The 20254-nt window shown below is 43.5% G+C and overlaps 1 protein-coding gene across 18 annotated transcripts in view; it reads right to left on the bottom strand.

Annotated features, from left to right (window-relative positions):
- UBP1 (upstream binding protein 1) overlaps window positions 1–20254 on the bottom strand; it is a 195007-nt gene that overhangs the window by 150649 nt on the left and 24104 nt on the right. For 12 of the 18 annotated variants that reach the window (XM_060686034.2, XM_060686036.2, XM_087894119.1 and 9 more), the window contains exons 2-3: window positions 18460–18611; window positions 16668–16744 (exon numbers count right to left, since the gene is read on the bottom strand). In XM_060686034.2, coding sequence (XP_060542017.1) covers window positions 16668–16744; window positions 18460–18611 — 229 coding nt within the window. Of the gene's footprint in view, window positions 1–16667; window positions 16745–18459; window positions 18865–20254 lie in introns of those variants that run through there. The other 6 variants (XM_087894117.1, XM_087894122.1, XM_087894121.1 and 3 more) reach the window with 3 other exon arrangements.

Genomic DNA, 20254 nt, shown 5'->3' with positions numbered 1-20254 from the left:
TTTAGGAGTCAACCTCGAGGCAAAATCTGGAGCCGGAGTCCCGGAAGCAGTTTGTGACTGTGTACAGTCACGTTCTGGTAACTCCTGGAACTAATTGTATTGGCTTTGCCGTTCCATTGGACTATTTCTGCGATGTGGAGAGGGGATATCTGCTGCTTGGGTCTATCCTCTATATTAATCTACCCAGGCCTCGTGCTCTGGAAAGGACACTCCAGCTTTGCATAGGACCGACCCCTGTGGCACCCCACAAGCAAGGCGCCTCGGGGTCGACTTCTGCCCCCCTGCCAACACCGACTGCGACTGGTCAGAGAGATAGAAGGAGAACCACCGCAAAACGGTACCCCCCACTCCCAACCCCTCCAACCGGCACAGCAGGATACCATGGTCGATGGTATCAAAAGCTGCTGAGAGATCTAACAGGACCAGAATAGAGGAGCAACCCCTATCCCGAGCCCTCCAGAGATCATCCACCAACGCGACCAATGCCGTTTCTGTGCTGTACCCAGGCCTGAAGCCGGACTGGAGCAGATCCAGATAGACAGCTTCATCCAGGTACCCAGGAAGCTGTCACGCCACCACACTCTCAACAACCTTCGCCAAGAAGGGAAGGTTGGAGACTGGACGATAGTTAGCCAAAACAGCTGGATCCAGAGCAGGCTTCTTGAGGAGGGGCCTCACCACCGCCTCTTTCAAGGCACCCTCACTCAAGGAAGCGTTGATAATCCCCTGGAGCCAGCCTCGCGTAACCTCCTGGGAGGTCAGCACCAACCAGGAGGGACACGGGTCCAATAAACATGTGGTCGCGTTCAGCAGCCCCAGTATCCTGTCCATGTCCTTAGAGATTGAAAGATGGTATTACTATGTACGCTTAATAATATCATTGGCATTAAAATGAAACATTGAAATATTGAATAATTACTCTAAAATAAACATGTATATCAATACTAGGATTATATAAATTTGATTAAGATAACAATTATTATTATTAATTATTATTGTTTATATACTTTATTCATTAAACATGAAACTCAGTCAACTGACCAGTCAAAAGTACATCACAAATACCATTGACTGGTAGCAATGGTTGATACAGGTTGCTGCCAGCGTCCTAGATATCAACCCAGTACCTTCTTAAGATGTACAATGTTCCAAGTAGCGCAGTTTTTTGCAGTTCTGCTGGTGTTATTGCAGGAAGCTGCAATTTGTTGATGTATCTTATAAAATTCTTGTACATGGTACCAAGTGCCCCGATTACAATGGGTATCACTGTTACATAATCGCGTAGTTTCAATGGCCAGGTCGTGATATTTTGTGATTTTTTTCCAGTTCTTTTTCTTTGACTCTGACATCTCCTGGTACCGCGATGTCAATAAATTGTATGTTTCGGTTTTCGATAACTGTGATATCTGGTATGTTATGTTCCAAATGACGATCTATCTGTATTCGAAAGTCCCACAAGAATTTCTATAACTTTTTCTGCTTTATGTTCCAATGACTTTTTGGATACAGGTAAGTCATATTTTTTATATAATGACCAGTGGATTAATTTAGCAATTCAGTTGTGTCTAGCTTTGTAATCAGTTTGTGCAATTTTGCTGCATTCACATATTAAATGTGAAACAGTTTCAACTTTGTTGTTACATAGTCGGCAGTTTGGATTGTCGGTGGATTTTTGTACCTTTGCTTTCATGGCATTAGTTTGTAGTGCTTGTTCTTGAGCAGTGAGTATTAAACCTTCTATTTCTTTCTTGATGGTTCCCATCTTAAGTTATACCCATGTAAAGTTGTCATCACATTTTCCTTCAATGTTTTTCAAGTGCTGTCCATGCAAAGTTTTGGTTTTCCATCTATTTAATCTGTCATCCAGCTGTTTTTCCTTATATTCTGCCTTTGTTTATGTTGTTTTTATAATTTCTTCATTTTCACAGCCTGCAGCAATTTTTCAAACTTTGAAAAATAATCATTCAAACTTTGTTTTTCTTCTTCTACAGTTTGGTGATTTGCCATAGTCCTCTGTCCCCTATTTTTCTTGGCAGCTGTCAATGTCACTTCGTGGATGTAAAACGTGGTACATATTCAAAAGTTTGTGCATTTTCCAGTCCAAGTTTTCCAGTTCAGCCAAAGTCCAGTTGATAATTCCAGCTGAGTAGCATATCACTGCCCATGTATTAATGGCTTTAATTATGTTTCCAGCATTCAGTTTTGATTTTAATATTTTGCGGACCCTCCTGATGTATTCCTTTTGCATTGACTCTTTGACTTTTCCATTCAAGATGTTATCTGCTTCCAATATGCCTAGGTATTTGTAACCATCATCCTTTGCTAATGCTTTCACTATGTTTCCATTTCCTAATTCTATTCCTTCTATTTTTTCCATTTTTCCTTGCTGCATGGATAATACAGCACATTTTTCAAGTCCAAAGTTCATTTTGGTGTTGCTGCTAAATAATTGAACTGTGTTGAATATTGATTTACGTTCACTGGGGCTTTTCGCATACATTTTTAAGTCATCCATGTATAGTAGATGGTTTATCTTGCCATGTTGGCTTGAGATTTGGTATCCCAGTTTTGTGTTTCGTAGGATTATTGTCAGTGGAATTAATGCGATGATGGACAGCAGTTGTGAAAATGAGTCCCCCTGGAAGATTCCTCGCCTGATGTTGAGAACAAATTTGAGAATCCCATTTGCTGTTTTCCATTTTTTTGTTTGATTAGTGTAACAACAATTATTATTAATTATTATTATTCTCTTTTATTCATTAAACATGAAACTCAAGTCAACTGAACATTTAAAAATGTGTCACAAAGGAGTGGTGTGACCAGTGCCAGCGGCGGTACAGCAAATTCCGGGGCTCCTGGAAAATGCTGATATCTCAGCTGCTTTAGGGATCATAGCTGTCCTGTAGGGACAGTGAAGAATGGAGGCACAGGCAGGCACAATCAGGGAAGTCGCAAGTTCCCTGAAGTGTCTGCATCAGCCTCCGACCCAGCAGCAAGGGAAGACAGTCAAAAGCCGGGCAGCCACACACAAGAAGAGAAGGAAAAAAGAACGAGGTGATCACCTGAGTGAGAAACTGTGGTCTTGGAAACAAGATTCCTTTATATATTTAACTCCTGAACTTTTAAAACTATTTTACTTGAGAAAATTGACAAAGAGAGAGGGGAGGGAGTGGAAAAAGGCTACCTCCCCACCTCCGGAAGAGCTGCGAAGAAGCGGAAGCCATTAATAAAAGCTAATTAACAAAAGCTGAAAAAGTAATTTAACGAATTGAAAGCAGATTGCGAAAAGAGGCATTTTTGGCTAAAGAACTGTAATTTGAAAAGTTGAGTTTGAAGTTTTGAAGGTTTGAAGTTTTCTTTCTATTTTTTTTCCTCTATTTTTGCCCTTTTGGGCTGTTTGATTTTTCTTGGCTTTTTGTATGGTTTATGGATCAAATATATGTGGATTAGAGTATCAAGAACCTAAAGAGTCTGATTGGGTATTTTGAATTTAAAGAAATCGAGTATTTGGATTATAAAATTGGGTAGTAAGATTTGAAAAATCTTTTTTCTCTCTTGTTTTTCTTTTTCTTTTCTTTTTTTTCTTCTTGCCTTTTTGGGGCATCTTGGCTGCTTTTTATTTATTTATTTATTTATTTGGTGTTTTTTCAGATAGTCTTTCTACCTTTTTCCCCCTCCTATATGGAGTATGGATTAAATCTATGTGGGTAGCAAGAACCTGAAGAGTTTGAGTGGGCAGCTTGAATTTGAAGAAATCGAATATTTGGATTATAAATTGGGCAGTAAGATTTGAAAAAACAAGATGAAGAAAACAACACTACATTCATCATCACCATCAATATCTGCAGCATCTGGTACAATTGGGCAAAAGACAACAGAACCCACACCACAGCAAGAGAAAATAAACACAGAATTAAAAAATACGCTACAGACTATATATGAAGATCTTAAGACAAGATTAGACAAGGTAGATGGGAGAATGGAAAAAATGGAAGGAAATATGGAAAAAATGGAAGGAGAATTGAAAGAAGTTAAAGAAATGATAGGGAAAAATGAACAACGATTGCAGCAATTGGAAGAAAAAAGCAGAAGCAACGGAGAAAAAAGTTGAAGAGCTGGACTTACAATTTCCTGATAAAAATCAGGAAAAAACAATTATAACCCTGGAAATGGATAAAGCTGATTTTTATTTAAAACATTGAAGAAGAAAAGGGAGAAAATTTAGCAGAGAAAATTGCACGGATACTAGCAGGAGCAATGGAAGAAAGTAAGGAAGGGATATTAAGTGAAATCAACGAGATATATAGCGTACACACAAGATACGTGATGAGACATAATCTACCTAGAGAAAATTCATGTCAGATTCACCCAGAAAACATGGAGAACAGAGATATTGCAACTGATGAGAAACACAACGATAAAGCACAAAGGGAGAGAAGTAGTTGCACTGAAACAAATTCCAAGAAGAGTGAGAAATCTGAGAAAAGAATATCAATTTCTCACGAAATGTTTGATAGAGGGGAATAAATTTTAGATGGTTGATTCCAGAAGGAATATTGATGAACTGGCAAGAACAAAGATACAGATTAGACTCAGTAGAGAAAGCAGAGTTAGGAAGGTTGAGGGAAGAAAAGGGGGATGAACAACAGAAGAAAGAACAGCCACGAGAGACAACAAAAGAACAAGAAGAGAGAGTGTTAAGAAAAGGAGCAAGGGCGAAAGAAATTAAGGAACTAAGGGAGATAAGAATGACTAAATCGACAAAACAAATAAATAAGAAATGGAAGAAAAATTAAAATTAAAATAATATATTTGAATATAAATGGATTAAACTCGGCAATAAAGAGAAGGAAAATATTCAATAAATTAGAGAAGCTAAAATTAGAAATTATATGCTTACAAGAAGTGCATATTAGAAAGCAACGTAAAAAACTTTTGGAGCGAATAAAATTAGGGACATTGCATACAACTTTGGCTTGTCAAAGCAAAAGAAGAATGGCATTTTACATCAAACAGATAATACAATCCAAACAAATATATGAGGATGAGGAAGGAAGAGTATTAATGGTAGAAATTGTAATGAACTATAAAAAAATATTACTTGTGGGTAATGAAAATCAAGAAGAATTTTATGCAAAATTACACTGGAAAATATTAGAATATGAATATGAAGATATTTGCATAATTGGAGATTTTAATGCGATTGTTGATAATGAGTTAGTTATAAATCTACAAAAGTGAATAAAAAACCAAGAAAGACACTCCCGAAAACATTCTATACAATGGTAGATGAATTAAGCTTACAGGATGCTTGGAGGAAAAGAAATTTAAAGGAAAAACAATATACATTTTACTCAAACAGGCATATGTCATGGTCAGGAATAGATATGATGTGGATGTCCATAGACTTAATATCCAGACAAGATTGATATAGAAGCAAATATATGGGCAGATCACAATCCAATAATGATATGGAAAGGACAAAGAAAAAGAATGAGATGGACTTTAAATCAAAGCCTATTAAATGAGAAAGATTTTATACAATATATGGAAAAAGAATTGATCTTTTTCTTCAAAGAAAATAGAAAAGAAGATACATCATTGCAAAATGTATGGGACACTAGCAAAGCATATATAAGGGGTTTGGCAATGACATATGCAGGAAAAAGAAAGAAACGGGACAGGAAACTCAAAAGAAGTTGGAGCAGGAATATAAGAAGTTAGATAAGGAACTGCAAAAAAATTAAAAACCTAATGGAATTGGGGGAACATAAATTGGACGTTGACGTACCTGAACGTCCATTTTCAGGACGCTGCGACTCTAATCCATAGGCTGGGATGTTCCTCATGTTGCTGGGGAAACTGAGTGCAGATTTTTTTCTCTCTTCTCTCCTTGGCTGACCACGCCCACCCTGGGTCCTCCACGTCAGTCTTTCCTCACGAAGACAAAGAAACTTGGAACTCAAGCAATCCAACCAAAATAGGAAACACTGGTAAGTAACTCAGGAACAGGAAGCCCAAACGAGGGTGGGCATGGATTGGAGTCGCAGCGTCCTGAAAATGGACATTCAGGTACGTCAACATCCGTTTTCCAGTACGCTGCTCCTCCAATCCATAGGCTGGGATCTACCCAAGCTTAAACATTAGGGGCGGGAGGCTGACTGCTCCGAGTCCTGGTAGGTAGCCACTTGTTGCAATACACGACGTCCAAAAGAAGCCTCCAAGGGCAAACGACAAATTTTATAGTGGCGTATGAACAAAGATGGAGACACTCAAGAAGCCGCTCGGCAGATATTCAGCACAGAAGCTTGTGTTGCCCATGCTGCTGTGGCTGCCGCACTGCGGGTGGAATGCGCAAATATCCTGCCCGGAACAGGTCTGTTTTTGCTCATTTAGGCGGTTAAAATGCAGGCCTTTATCCATCTGCCGACGGTAGCAGCAGACACCTTCTTTCCCATGGTGGAAGGATGAAACGACACGAGCAGGGCCTCTGTGAGCCGAAAAGACGCCGTCCGCCTGATGTACCGACATAGACCCCTCCTCACATCTAAGGTGTGCCAGTTTCTTTCACGCGGGTCCCGAAGATTTGGGCAAAAGTTCAGAAGTATGAGCTCCTGGGCCCGGTGAAACCAGGAGTTTACTTTCGGCGTGAAGGACGGATCTAGTCTCATCACCACTCGATCCGAATAGAAAATACAAAGGTCCTTCCGAACTGACAAGGCTGTGAGTTCGGAAATTCTCCGAGCCGAGGTAATAGCGAGGAGGAAGGTAAGTTTGAACGTCAGGAATTTCAGAGGAATAGAAGCCAGCGGCTCAAACGGAGAAGAGGTAAGTGCTTGAAGTACAAGCGACGAATCCCAAGACGGAAAATGGTGAACCACCGGTGGAGAAATGTTGAAGGCTCCGTGCAGAAAACTCTGAATACGAGGATTCTGGGTCAACGAATGATGTGGCTCGTAAGTCAGTACGGTGGCGAGAGCTGCAACCTGGCGCCTCAAGGTAGCCGGAGCGAGTCCTCTCATCAAGCCGTCCAAAAGAAAGTCCAGTACATCTGGGATGGCAGCAGATGTGGGATCCACATGGTGGGAAGCACACCAAATCGAAAAAGTTCTCCACGAAGCCTGATATATACGAGTTGTTGAATGATGTTAATGACCGAATCAGAGAGTCTGTCCTTCCTCAGCAGGAGCCTCTCAAGTGCCAGACGGTCAACTGGAGTCACTGGGGCTCCGGATGGGCGATGACCCCCTGGCTGAGAGAGACTACGTGCTGAGCGATTGTCTATGGTGGTGAAATGGACAGATTTAACAGGTCCGCGTATCACAACTTGTGCGGCCATCGAGGAGCTACCAAAAGAACCTCCACCCGCTCCGATAACAGCTTCTGAATCACTTGTGGAATCAGAGGAAGGGGCGTAAAGGCGTAAAGGAGCCCGGTCGCCCATGGATATCGAAGGGCATTGCAGCCTTCCGCCCCGCTGCACTGGTATCTTGTGAAGAACCTGGGCAGTTGTGTATTTTGAGTGGTGGCGAATAAGTCCACGAGAGGTTGACCAAACCGGCGAACGATGTCGTTGAAAATGTCCGGATGAAGCCTCCACTCGGCCGGGTCGATACGTTCCCGGCTGAGCCAGTTTGCTTGTGTGTTTGCAGTTCCGGAAATATGATCGGCCCTTAGCGACGCTGTGTGTCATTCTGCCCAGGCCAGAAGATGTCCCGCTTCGATCATCAAGCATTTGGACCGTGTCCCCCCCTCTCAGTTTACATGCGCTTTGGTCATCATGTTGTCTGTCCGTATCAACACGTGTTGACCTTCCAGAATGGGACGGAAGTGACGAAGAGCAAGGCGAACAGCTCTCAATTCCAGCCAATTGATGCTGTTCGCCTTCTCCGACTGTGACCAACGGCCCTGGACAACCTGATCTAAGAGGTGAGCTCCCCAGCTGGCATCCAGGAGGTGAGCTCACCAGAGTGGCATCTGATGTCAGAACGAGACGGGTGACGTTGAGGAACACACACCCTTCCAGAAGAGCAGGGGACAAGGTCAGGAACAACCGTACTTTAGGTGAAAGGTGAACCGGCGACGGAGACGTACTGCGCTTGGACTTCTGAAAAGGCAGGAGAAACCATTGCAGTGGTCTCGTGTGTCTGCGTGCCCAGGGAACGATAGCAATACAAGACACCATCTTCCCTAACAGTTGAGATAGCTGGGGAAGAGGTACTGATCGCTTGGACTGTACTGTTGTTACTAATGTCCTGGTATCATGTATTCGTTCCGGTGACAAGAAGACTTGGCCTTTGGTCGTATCTATCACCACTCCCAGATGAAGAATCCTGGTGGTTGGGACAAGATGACTCTTCTTGTAATTGATGGTGAAACCGTGACTCTGAAACCCTTTTAACACAGCGTCCATGTCGCTCGACGCCTGAAGTGGAGACGTTGACAGGACAAGAATGTCGTCTAAGTAGCATAGTAGACAGATCAGTAGAGTCCTCAGAGATGCGGCCACTACTGCAACCAGTTTTGTGAACATTCTGGGAGCGGAAGAGAGTCCAAATGGCATTGCACAGTACTGGTAATGATGGGAATTGTATTCGAACCTCAAATACCTGCGATGTGCCAGGTGTACCGGGACATGCAAATAAGCTTCCTGAAGATCCACCGATTGGAGGAGATCGTTGCGCCTGATATATGCGAGGATCGACGAGAGCGATTGCATCTTGAACCTGCGATACAGGATGAACTTGTTGAGTTGTTTCAGGTTCAAGACGGCTCTGTGACCCCCCGAGGCCTTGGACACCAGGAACAGAATGGAATAGAAGCCAGTCATTTCTTGGTCTGCAGGTACCGGTTCTATTGCCCTGAGGGACATCAGATGAGAAATCTCCGCCTCCATCAACTGCTGGTGGTGGGGAAGGTGCGAGACCTGACCGCGACAAAAACGACTTGGAGGGACCCCGATGAACTCGAGACATAGTCTGTGATGCACAGTGTGTCGGATCCACTCCTTGGGTGTTGAAAGCTCCCATTGGTGGTAAAATTGCTGGAGACGACCACCAATGGGACCTGAAAGACTGGAGTCATTTGCCACGTTTGGAGGATTGGAACCCTCCGCCCCAGAAAGGACGTTTACTTGCTGTTTGAGAGCAAGAACGGTCTCGGAATGGTTGACGGTCCGGAACGCGTTCCCCTCCCTGGGCAAAGGGTCGATGAGAGAAAGACCCAGATGCTCCCGAGTAAGGCCGAAAGGGCTGTCGTTGACTGTAGGGTACATAGTTCCGGTCCGGTCTGCGAAAGGAAGAAGGAAGAATTTTACGTTTCTCCTTGTCCTCCACCAGAAGGGGTTCTAAAGCTGCTTCAAACAAGGCTGGGGCTTTGAAAATCGAGCAAGCAAGCTTCCATTTAGCTTTAGAATCAGCCTTCCAATTACAAAGCCAGAACAGGCGTCGATTGGTGACCGTCGAAGCCAAAGAGCGAGCGGCAAACTTGGCCACATTTAACGAAGCATCTGCAGAATATTCCGTAGCTGCAACAATTTTATTGATATCTTGATGGATACGGGTCTCGGTAGCTGGGAGACACTCCTGCAGCTTACGGAGCCAAATCAACGACGCTCGGTTAAAAAATGATGTTGCAGTGGCTGCTTTGATCGCCCATGCGGCCGCCTGGTGTGCTTTTCGAAATCCCGTCTCAGTTTTTGTTTCATCGGATTTCAAACCATCCATCACGTCAGCAGGTACCACTGAAGACGATGATAGGTTTGCCACTGGCGCGTCAACTGCTGGTAAGGCTAAGATATCCTTCAATTCTGTAGCCGCACAGTAAAGTCGCTTGTCTAAGCTGCTCGGAGCTGTCAAGTTTCCAGGCTGGTTAAAGGCACTCTGGACCACATCAGCAAAAAGCGGAGGACAAGGAATAATGTCCTTGTCCGGTTTGGAAACTTGGAACACGGCATCATGGGTAGACGAAGATGGAGCGGAACCATCAGCAAAGGAAGGAGCCAGCAGGCCAAATTGTGTGGTTAATTTAGCCTTGTGTAAGAGGGACTTAAAAACCGCCGGTCAAAAAAGACCAGTAAACACTGGTTTGTCGGGCAGGAGGCCCTCGTCCTCCGAGAATTCCATGTCCTCCGGACATTCCTCAGCTGGTCAGATTCCTCAGATGATACATAGTCCTCTTGACACTGGGCAGGCGCCTTGGTTGGTTGAATTGTACGGCCCGGTGCCTGGGGTGCCATAGAAGATTGTGTGGTCACTGTACTCTGCTGCAAACTGGCTGTTATAATCTTAGCCAAGGTATCTGATAACAATGATTGTAAGTCCAGTTGGGTTGAGGACACCTCTGGATGCAACCCGGCAGCAGTTGGAGTGAAGGTAGCTGAAGGCAATGTTCTGGGCCTGGCAGGTTGATCGGGTTGAAGATCCAAAGCAACATTGGGTAAAGAGGCAGAAACCCCGCGAAGGGATCTCAGATTCGAGGATGTTGTAGGTTGGCAGTCAGTAGCCATGAATCCAGCTGAGGAGGCTACAGAAACACTGTCTTTAGAAAGGTGGTGGGAAGAAGAGCCCAAGTCCTCTGAAACCCCAGGACAAGACATCTGACCTTGAGCTTTCCTGGCCCTCTCAAACTGTTTTTCTAGCGCCTTACGGCGCTGTAATTCAGATTTGTGCTGGGATCCCGTTCGCGAAGGACACGAAGTTCCAGATGATTTAGTGGTATGTTTGGACTTAGTACGTTTGCGTGTAACAGAGTGCTGGCTCAAGGTTCTAGGAGGACTCGATCTCTCGATCGAGGTCTGATGAAAGATCCGAATCAGCCATCATATCAATAACGAGCGCACAGAAATAAAGAATGTCCGGAGTAAAGATCACTTGACTCCTGAGGCAACACAATGTCAAAGGCAGAAAGAAAAGTGGCTGATTAGGTGTCTAAACTGACCCAAAATAACAGCCAAATAAGCCTCAGCTGTAGTCCTCCAGGTAATCAGGCTAAGCCGTCCAAAAGATAGCGGAACAGCCACTCCCCAGGCTCAAACAGTGGCGATAAACAAAGAAATTCTGCCAGCTGTCAGTTTAACGGCTCAAAATGGCAATCGGCAGTAACGTGCCCTCAAAATGGCGGCCGTCACAAATGGGACACACAAATGGCGGCCGGAATCCAGGCAAGCATCAATGAGGGGGTATTCTCCCAGAGAGATATAGTAAAGAAGATGTGTATTAACTATACATATAATAACAGCAGCAAGAATTGTATTTGCACAAAATTGGAAGACAGAAAAAATTCCGTCAGAAGGTGAAGTAATAAAAAAGATTTTAGGCTGTGCGGAAATGAATAGATTAACTTTAAGAATAAGAGATAAAGAGGAATCAGTGTATTTCAAGACATGGGGAAGATTTTATATATGGTTAGAAAAGAAATATGAAGATAAGAGGATAGATAAATGATTTAGATAATAGAAAGTTAAATGAGGGAGAGGATAAAAAAGAAATAGAAACCCAGATGACGCTAGAGTAAATGAAAAAGGGGGATGGGAGGGGGGAAAAGAAAGAAGATAATAAGAAGAAATGTACAATTATGTTGATAATACTGATAAATAGAATAAATCTGAAAAGAAATTGAAAGAAAGTATAGACTATTAGAATACAGTAGTTGCTCGGATACCAAACAAGGAGAATATTCCACAGCAAAGAACATAGAAAGAAGAGAGGAGTAGAGGGTAGGAAGAGGAGATGGAGGGAGAGGAATGGAAGAAAGGGAAAAGGAGAGGAAGGAAGGGTAAAGGAGAGGCATAGGAGAGAAGGTGAGAAGGGGGAAAAGAAGAGAGGAGTGGGGGGAAAGGAAGGGGAAGTAGGATGAGGTAGGAGAGGAGGAATGAGAAAGTAGGAGAGAAGAGGAGGGAGGGAAGGGAAAGAAGAGAAGAAGAAGGGTTGTTGCGAAATGAGGGAAGAAACGGTAGAAGAGCAACTCCAAATGTAGTTAAAATGCCTTATTTTAATGCTTTCTTTAAGGAAAACATGCATATGTATGATAAATTACGTATAAGAAAATGTACATTTTATGTTATGTGTATAGAAATAAAACTGAAAAATTTTTCAAAAAAAAATGTGTCAGAAATACCATTGACTGGTGCTAATGGTTGATACAGGTTGCTGCAAGCGTCTTAGGTATCAATCAAGTATCATATTAAAATATGTGATGTTCCGAGTAGTGCAGTTTTTTGCAGTTCTGCTGTTGCAGGAAGGAATTGCAGGAAGCTGCAATTTCTTGATGTGTTTTGTAAAATTCTTGGGCATGGTACCAAGTGGGAAGACGATTATGGCGGATGGGGGGGAATCCATCAGGGTCAGAGCCGTGCCCGGCACAGGGTAACGATTTGGGGGGCACTGTACGAGGGATTGGGAAAGGGATGGGGGACGATATCTATGAGGGTTGTACCATCGGCACGGTAGATGGGAGGGGCAGATATGGCGGGAGCAGAGGACCATATCAGGTGTTGGGTGCTCGCACTCGCTGTCTGAGAGCAATTGCTTGCCCCGGTCCCCAAGGCTCCGTTTGGATACTAGGTGGCTTAGATACTCAGGATCTGTGCAACACCAGGTCCGTGGTCAATAAGGCCCCCCTCATTCACGATCTTATTCAAGAGGGAGGAGCGGACCTGGCGGGTATTACGGAGACCTGGTTGGGACCGGAGGGTGGCGTCCCTCTGGTTGAAATGTGCCCACCAGGCTTCAGAGCATTCCATCAGCCGAGGGCCCAGGGGAGGGGCGGGGGGGTGGCGGTTATTATTAACGAGGTTCTGGGTCCGAGGGAGACCACTGTGCCTCAGATAGCCGGATGTGAGTCCCTCCTTGTGAGGTGGGGCCGTGGGGTTCAGATGGGCTTGCTGCTTACGTACCTGGGTCCCTGCCGCGTGGCAACAGCCCTACCTGAGCTACTCGATGTGATAGCCACGGTGGCAGTAGAAACACCCAGGCTTTTAGTCATGGGTGATTTCAACTTGCCATCCATTGGTGAAACGTCTGAGGTGGCTCAGGAGTTCATGGCTTCCATGACGGCCATGGACCTGACCCAGTTAGTTCATGGCCCTACTCACAGGGGAGGTCACACTCTGGACTTGATTTTTGTCTCTGGCCAGTGGTTGAGTGGTCTTGTTATAGGGGATATAGACATGGAACCCTTGTCATGGACTGACCACTCACTCCTTCGCCTAGATCTTCAAACCGTGACCCCTCGCCGCAGGGAGATGGACCCAATTAGATGGATCCGCCCCAGGCGCCTGATGGATCCTGACAGGTTCCAGATGGAGCTTGGGCCATTTCCTGAGGATCTAGCACATGACTCGGCCGAGGACCTGGTAGCCGCCTGGGATCGGGCGGCTGGTGGGGCCTTGGACCGAGTCGTGCCTTTGCGGCCTCGGACCCGGTGCCGATCCCATGCAGCTCCTTGGTTTACTGAGGAGCTGAGGGAAATGAAGCGCTGGAAAAGATGCCTGGAGAATGGTTGGAGGGCCAGTCGCGCTGAATCTGATCGAACACTGGTAAGGTCGCATATTAAGGCCTACCTAGTGGCGATAGAGACGGCAAAATTTAATTAATTTTCCGCCTCTATTGCGTCATCAGGGAATCGTCCGGCCGCCCTGTTTAGGGTGACCCGCTCCCTGCTCTATCCGGGAGTGCGGGAGGATCCCTTAGAAGGCAGGGCGGAGGATTTCGGACAATACCTGTATGACAAAATCGCTCAGATCCGGGAGGATTTGGACTCTGACTGGGTAGATCAGGGCAGGGTGACGAGGAACAGTCTTGAGAATGTTATCTGGGAGGAGTTTGATGCTGTGACTCCCGATGATGTGGACAGGATTTTGGGGAGACTTAGTGCGGCCACATGTTTACTGGACCCGTGTCCCTCCTGGTTGGTACTGGCTTCCTGGGAGGTTACACGAGGCTGGCTCCAGGGCGTTATTAATGCTTCGTTGAGTGAGGGTCACTTCCCCGCTGCCCTCAAAGAGGCGGTGGTGAGGCCTCTCCTCAAGAAGCCGTCCCTCGATCCGGCAATATTGGCTAACTATCGTCCTGTCTCCAACCTTCGCTTCATGGCGAAGGTTGTTGAGAGTGTGGTCACGCGACAGTTCCCACAATTCCTGGAGGAAACATCTTATCTAGATCCGTTCCAGTCGGGTTTCAGGTCTGGGCACAGCACGGAAACGGCATTGGTCGCGTTGGTTGATGATCTCTGGAGGGCTCAGGACAGGGTTTGTTCCTCTGTTCTGGTCCTGTTAGATCTCTCAGCGGCTTTTGATACCATCGACCATGGTATCATGCTGCACCGGCTGGAAGAGTTGGGGGTGGGAGGCACTGTGTTGCGGTGGTTCTCCTCCTTTCTCTCCGACCGGTCGCAGTTTGTGTTGGCAGGGGGGCAGAGGTCGACCTCGAGGCCTCTCATCTGTGGAGTGCCGCAGGGATCGGTCCTCTCGCTCCTTCTGTTCAACATTTATGTGAAGCTGCTGGGTGAGATCATCCATGGCTTTGGGGTGAGATACCACCAGTATGCTGATGACACCCAGCTGTACATCTCCACCCCAGGCCACCCCAATGATGCCCTTGAAGTGATGTCCCAGTGCCTGGAGGCTGTGCGGATCTGGATCGGGAGGAACAGGCTCAAGCTCAACCCTTCCAAGACTGAGTGGCTGTGGCTCCCGGCATCCCGATATAGTCAGTTGACTTCATCACTGACTATTGGGGGCGAGTCTTTGGCCCCCACTGAAAGGGCTCGCAATCTGGGAGTCCTCCTGGATAGGCAGCTGTCTTTGGAGGAACATCTGACGGCTGTTACCAGGGGGACCTTCTGTCAGGTTCGCCTGATTCGCCAGTTGCGGCCCTTTCTCAATCGGGATTCCTTGTGCACAGTCACTCACGCCCTCGTCACCTCTCGCCTTGACTACTGCAATGCTCTCTACATGGGGCTCCCCTTGAAGAGCACCCAGAGGCTCCAACTGGTCCAGAACGCAGCAGCGCGGGTAGTGATGGGAGCAACATGGCGCTCCCATGTAACACCGCTCCTGCGCGAGCTGCACTGGCTCCCGGTGGTCTTCCGGGTGCGCTTCAAGGTGTTGGTTGAAGCGCTCCATGGCATAGGGCCTAGCTATCTGCGAGACCGCCTGCTGCTACCGACGACCTCCCATCGACCCGTGCGCTCCCACAGAGAGGCCCTCCTCAGGGTGCCATCAGCCAAACAATGTAGGCTGGTGATCCCCAGGGGGAGGGCCTTCTCTGTGGGGGCTCCTACCCTCTGGAATCAGTTGCCCCCTGAGATAAGGAGAATCCATGACCTCAATGCCTTCCGTCGTGCCCTTAAAACCCATCTTTTCCAGCAAGCCAGGCTAGCTTAAGAAGAAATTTTTAAATTCTTTTAATCAGTTTGTGACTTCTTAACTTTCGGGCCAAATTTATATATATTTTTAACTGTTTTTAATATTTGTATTCTATGTTCTTATCTTGGCTGTACACCGCCCTGAGTCCTCAGGGAGAAGGGCGGTATATAAATTGGAAATTAAATTAAATTAAATTAAAGTGCCCCAATGGCAGTGGGTATCATTGTTACATGTTTTGTCCATAGTCATGTAGTTTCGATGGCCAGGTCGCGATCATTTCATGATTTTTTCCAGTTCTTTTTCTTCGACTTTGGTATCTCCGGGTATCGTGATGTCAATAAATTATATGTTTCGGTTTTCGACAACTATGATATATGGCGTGTTGTGTTCCAAATGACGACCTGTCTTATTCGAAAGTCCCACACGATCTTCACCTTCTCATTTTCTAAAACTTTTTCTACTTTATGCTCCCATGAGTTTTTGGATACAGGTAAATTGTATTTTTTACATAATGACCAGTGGATTAATTTAGCAACTCGGTCGTGTCTAGCTTTGTAATCAGTTTGTGCGATTTTGCTGCATTCACATATTAAATGTGAAACAGTTTCAACTTTGTTGTTGCAAAGTCGGCAGTTTGGATTGTTGGTGGATTTTTGTATCTTTGCTTTCATGGCATTAGTTTGTAGTGCTTGTTCTTGAGCAGTGAGTATTAAACCTTCCGTTTCTTTCTTGATGGTTCCCATCTTAAGCCATGCCCATGTAAACTTCAATGTTTTTCAAGTGCTGTCCATGCGCTTATTATTATTATTATTATTATTAATAATAATAATTATATATATAATTATATATATATTATATATATATAAATTATTATTATTATTATTATTATTATTATTATTATTATTATTATATTATTATTATTATTATTATTATTATTATTATTATTATTGCTTTTTGTATCAAAATGAATTATACCCAGAGGCCACACTGTTAATGTATTGATATTGATATATATTTAAAAATAAAAATCCAATAAAACTTTTTAAACAAAGAGCTATGTAATCACATGCTTGTAGTTGCTTTTAATGTTATTCTCCCCTCCTGATAAAGTTATCTGGAAGAAATACTGGAAGAGGAACATTCTCTTCCCAAACCTGTCCCTGCAGATCAGAGTATATCAGAAGCTTCCTCCATACTCACATTGTGGAATTTTAACACCCAGAGCAACAAAATGTTACTGCAAAGCTGACAATAAGAGAATTTAAAAGAAACAAGAGTCAAGGTTGAGCTACCAACATACCTTTATGAGTTTCCCATTGATCTCAGGCATATCTCCCATTTTTCGATTATCTAACAACCGAATTTCATAGGACTGACCTTCCAATCGGAAAAAGAAAGAGGGAGATATGTGTGCATGTATATTTAATATTTCTGTACAAACTTGTTAAAGAGAAATTGTTTCTCTTTAAAAACAATTTACATTAATTATAACAAAAATATGATATACTATTTGCTTTTTTGTTTAGAACAGGGGTGTCAAATTCACAACGTCGCATGATGTATCAGGACTTTTTTCCCCTTCCCTAAACCAGACCTGCACGTGGTAGCGTGTCATGCATCTGGCTCATGGGCCGGGAGTTTGACAGCCCTGGTTTAGAACAAAGTAGAACAGGAATGAAAAATACATTGTGTAAAAACTAGTTCTGGTTCCTCTCTCAAATTCTCAAAATCTTTTTTCAAGAGGTAAAAAAGAAGAGAGACTGAGATGATAGGTTAGTATTTGACAATAAGACTCACTAAATAAATGGTAATTCTCAGTAAAACACAGAGATGTTTACAATGCAATATTTTAAAATGTTACATCTTTTGCAAGGCTTTCACTTCAGAAACTTTTTACAGTTCTGTCTCTATGTTTGAACATAAATAGCCACTTTATTTTTCCTAGGCACAGCCTAAATAAATGCTATATTTGAGATTCATAGATGTTCTGAAATCTAGATAATTGTACAACTTTCATTATCAGCAAGATCAACTAAAAGCTATTCTACATGCAATTAAAGCAAAAAGAATACAATTACAATTTAGCAAACTATAAACAGCTATTTGGTTCTAAATATGAAAGATTGAAACTGCAAGAAACCAAAATACTGTGGTCATCATAATCAATTAACAGAATGCATTTTTAAACTGGTTTCTTATTATTAGGAGATTTACACTTGTCATCATTAGTATATAAAGCAATATTAAGTTAATTGTCACCAATGTCTTCCCAAGTATTATTGAATCTGGCTTCAATCCACTGTTTCTATCTTTTTACAAAACAGTATGGACTACATATGGTATATTTATGTCACAAAATACAAAATTAGCAATAATTTTAAGATAAAAAATATGAATTAAAATATTATATTAAGGTGACCCTCAGTGAAACAATTTGATATATTATTTAAATATATATGCATAGAATTTTTTATTAATTTAGTAACAGTAAAGCAAACAAAGCAACTTTGAACAAATCAGGAAAACTACATTTTCTACTAATTGTTATTTTATACTATAGTGACATGCATAACATTTAAATATATATATTTCTTTTTAAATCAACTTAAAGAGAAAAATTTAAATTAAGTCTGCTAATCCTACTGCAGTTTTCTGTGTTTTTCTTTTTGAGAATTCATACACTCAGCAACCGAACCACATTTAGAGCCCTTTCAGTGTCCCAATTCACAATGGTTTTGCTGAGACCTGACATTTATCTTCTGGTTTCTGGGAAAACTGGCCCTTAACGAATCATGGGTTTAACAACAACAGTGTTTGCTTAATGACCACAACATTTGTTTGATTGCTGCAAAAAAATGTAGTAAAATCGGACTGGCCCATGGGTAACCCAAATTATCACCATCATGAGTTACAACTGTAATGGACAGGCTCTGTTATGGTCATAAATAAAGGACTACCTGTATAATATATACATACATACATACATACATACATACATACATACATACATACATATATATATATATATATAATGTGTGTGTGTGTGTGTGTTATGTATCCCTTTCCCCTTCACAAAAAAGACAAATGTTTACCTTGATTTAAATAAGTAAGTGTTTCATCATGCAGTTTGATTGCTGGGGACGTTGCAGCAGACATAACATATTGAAATGGTGGATGTTTTGTGTCATTATCAGATGGAAGGCTAGAGTCTTCTTGCTTAAAAATGGGAAGTGCCAGAACATCACTAGGATGAGGAAAAAAACATATAATCCAGTTATTTCTCCCTCCTTTTATAAAATATAAATATTTTGGGAAATTTGATATACCATATTTTTGGAATATAAGACACACTTCCTCCCACCCAAAAAAGTGGGTGAACATTTCGGTGCGTCTTATACATTGAATAATCAATAATCATAATAATCATCAGCTGGAGGTTTGCCATACCTGGGGAGAGGGGAGGGAGTTGGTGCGGCGGCGGCAACAGGCAACTGATTGGCGGTATTCTGGGAGGTTGATCCAACTGCCAATCGGCTGCGAAGGCTCCAGCGTTCCTCGGTTTAGGCAGCAACATCGAGGTGGAATTCAGCCAGTTCAGCCAAACCGCTTGTTATTAACAGTGTTAAAATGCAGTTCGGAGAATCAGCTGATCCCATCACTGGCTGGCCTGGGCGCGCTCTATGACTGCCTGCCCTGTTTCTTGAGCAGTTCACCAAGGATGTCCTGCTGCCACCTGCCGCACCACCACCGCTTGCTGCACTGCTGCAAGTGCGCCCTTCCTAGGCTGTGTGGACTGTGAGTCCAGAGACACAGAGTGAGAGAGAGGTATAGCCTGGCTTCCAGCGCTGGAGAAGGCGGGCAAGAGAAGCTGCTGGGTTGCTGCTGCCTTTCATTGGGGCACACGTGGCAAGATAGGACTTCACTTGCCATCCATTTCCCCCCCATTGTTGGGCGTGGTATGGCTTCCTCACTTCAGCCATCGATGCATTTTGGGGGGTGGCAGACTGTGTTTTATTAACATGGGCAGGCATGTTAGAGCCTGCCTGTTTGTCTTTGTAAAGATAACATTGCTAGATTTTTTTTTTTCAGGAGGAAAAAAATCACCAATGTCCTAAAATTCTTAGCTTGCTATTGTTAGTTTAGAGCAGGGGAGGAAAGGTTATCCAATTCCCGGGCCGACTAGCTTCTTCCCACCACTCTTTCTCTTCTTTGGCATTGGCCATCAAAGATGAGGCTTTTGTGGGCAGAAAAGCTGCGCTGCAATGGAGAAATGGGCAACGGAGCAGCCAGTTTGAGGGAAGGAGGCTGCTTTCTCTTCTTTCCCTGCACCTTGTATTTCCCTCGTAAGGAGCTTATGTGGCATGTACTGTATATAGTATACTGGTATCTTGTATATGAATGTATGAACATGGTTTCAGCTACTGACAGTTCTTTCTTGCAGAAAGATACTATGGTACCTCCTAATACTACATACCAGTACAAGAATATCAAAGCAGAAAAAATTATTTTTTAACTGGAAGTAGTGAAATATGTTGAGGAATATGGAAACAGAGCAGCAGAGAAACATTTTGGACCACCTCCAACTGAAGAAATGATAAGAGAGTAAGGAAACAGGTGGATCAGCTGCAAAAAGTAAAAGATAAAAGTAAGCACAACTTTCATGGGCTTGCTGCAAAGTGGCCACAGACATGAGAGAATGGATCACACGTCACCGGAATAATGACTTCGCAGTTTCTACAAAAATGGTAATATATGAAGCCAAATGCATTGCTGTAGAGAAAGGCATTCAGGATTTTACTGGATCACCATCAGGGTGCTTCAGATTTATGAGGTGATATGGCCTTGCTATGCACACCAAAACTAGAATTGTGAAAAAAATGCCAAGAG

This window comes from Pantherophis guttatus, chromosome 4 (assembly GCF_059756535.1).
Source record: "Pantherophis guttatus breed Tessera chromosome 4, ASM5975653v1, whole genome shotgun sequence".
Taxonomy (NCBI): domain Eukaryota; kingdom Metazoa; phylum Chordata; class Lepidosauria; order Squamata; family Colubridae; genus Pantherophis; species Pantherophis guttatus.
This window is presented reverse-complemented; position numbering and strand designations above follow the sequence as displayed.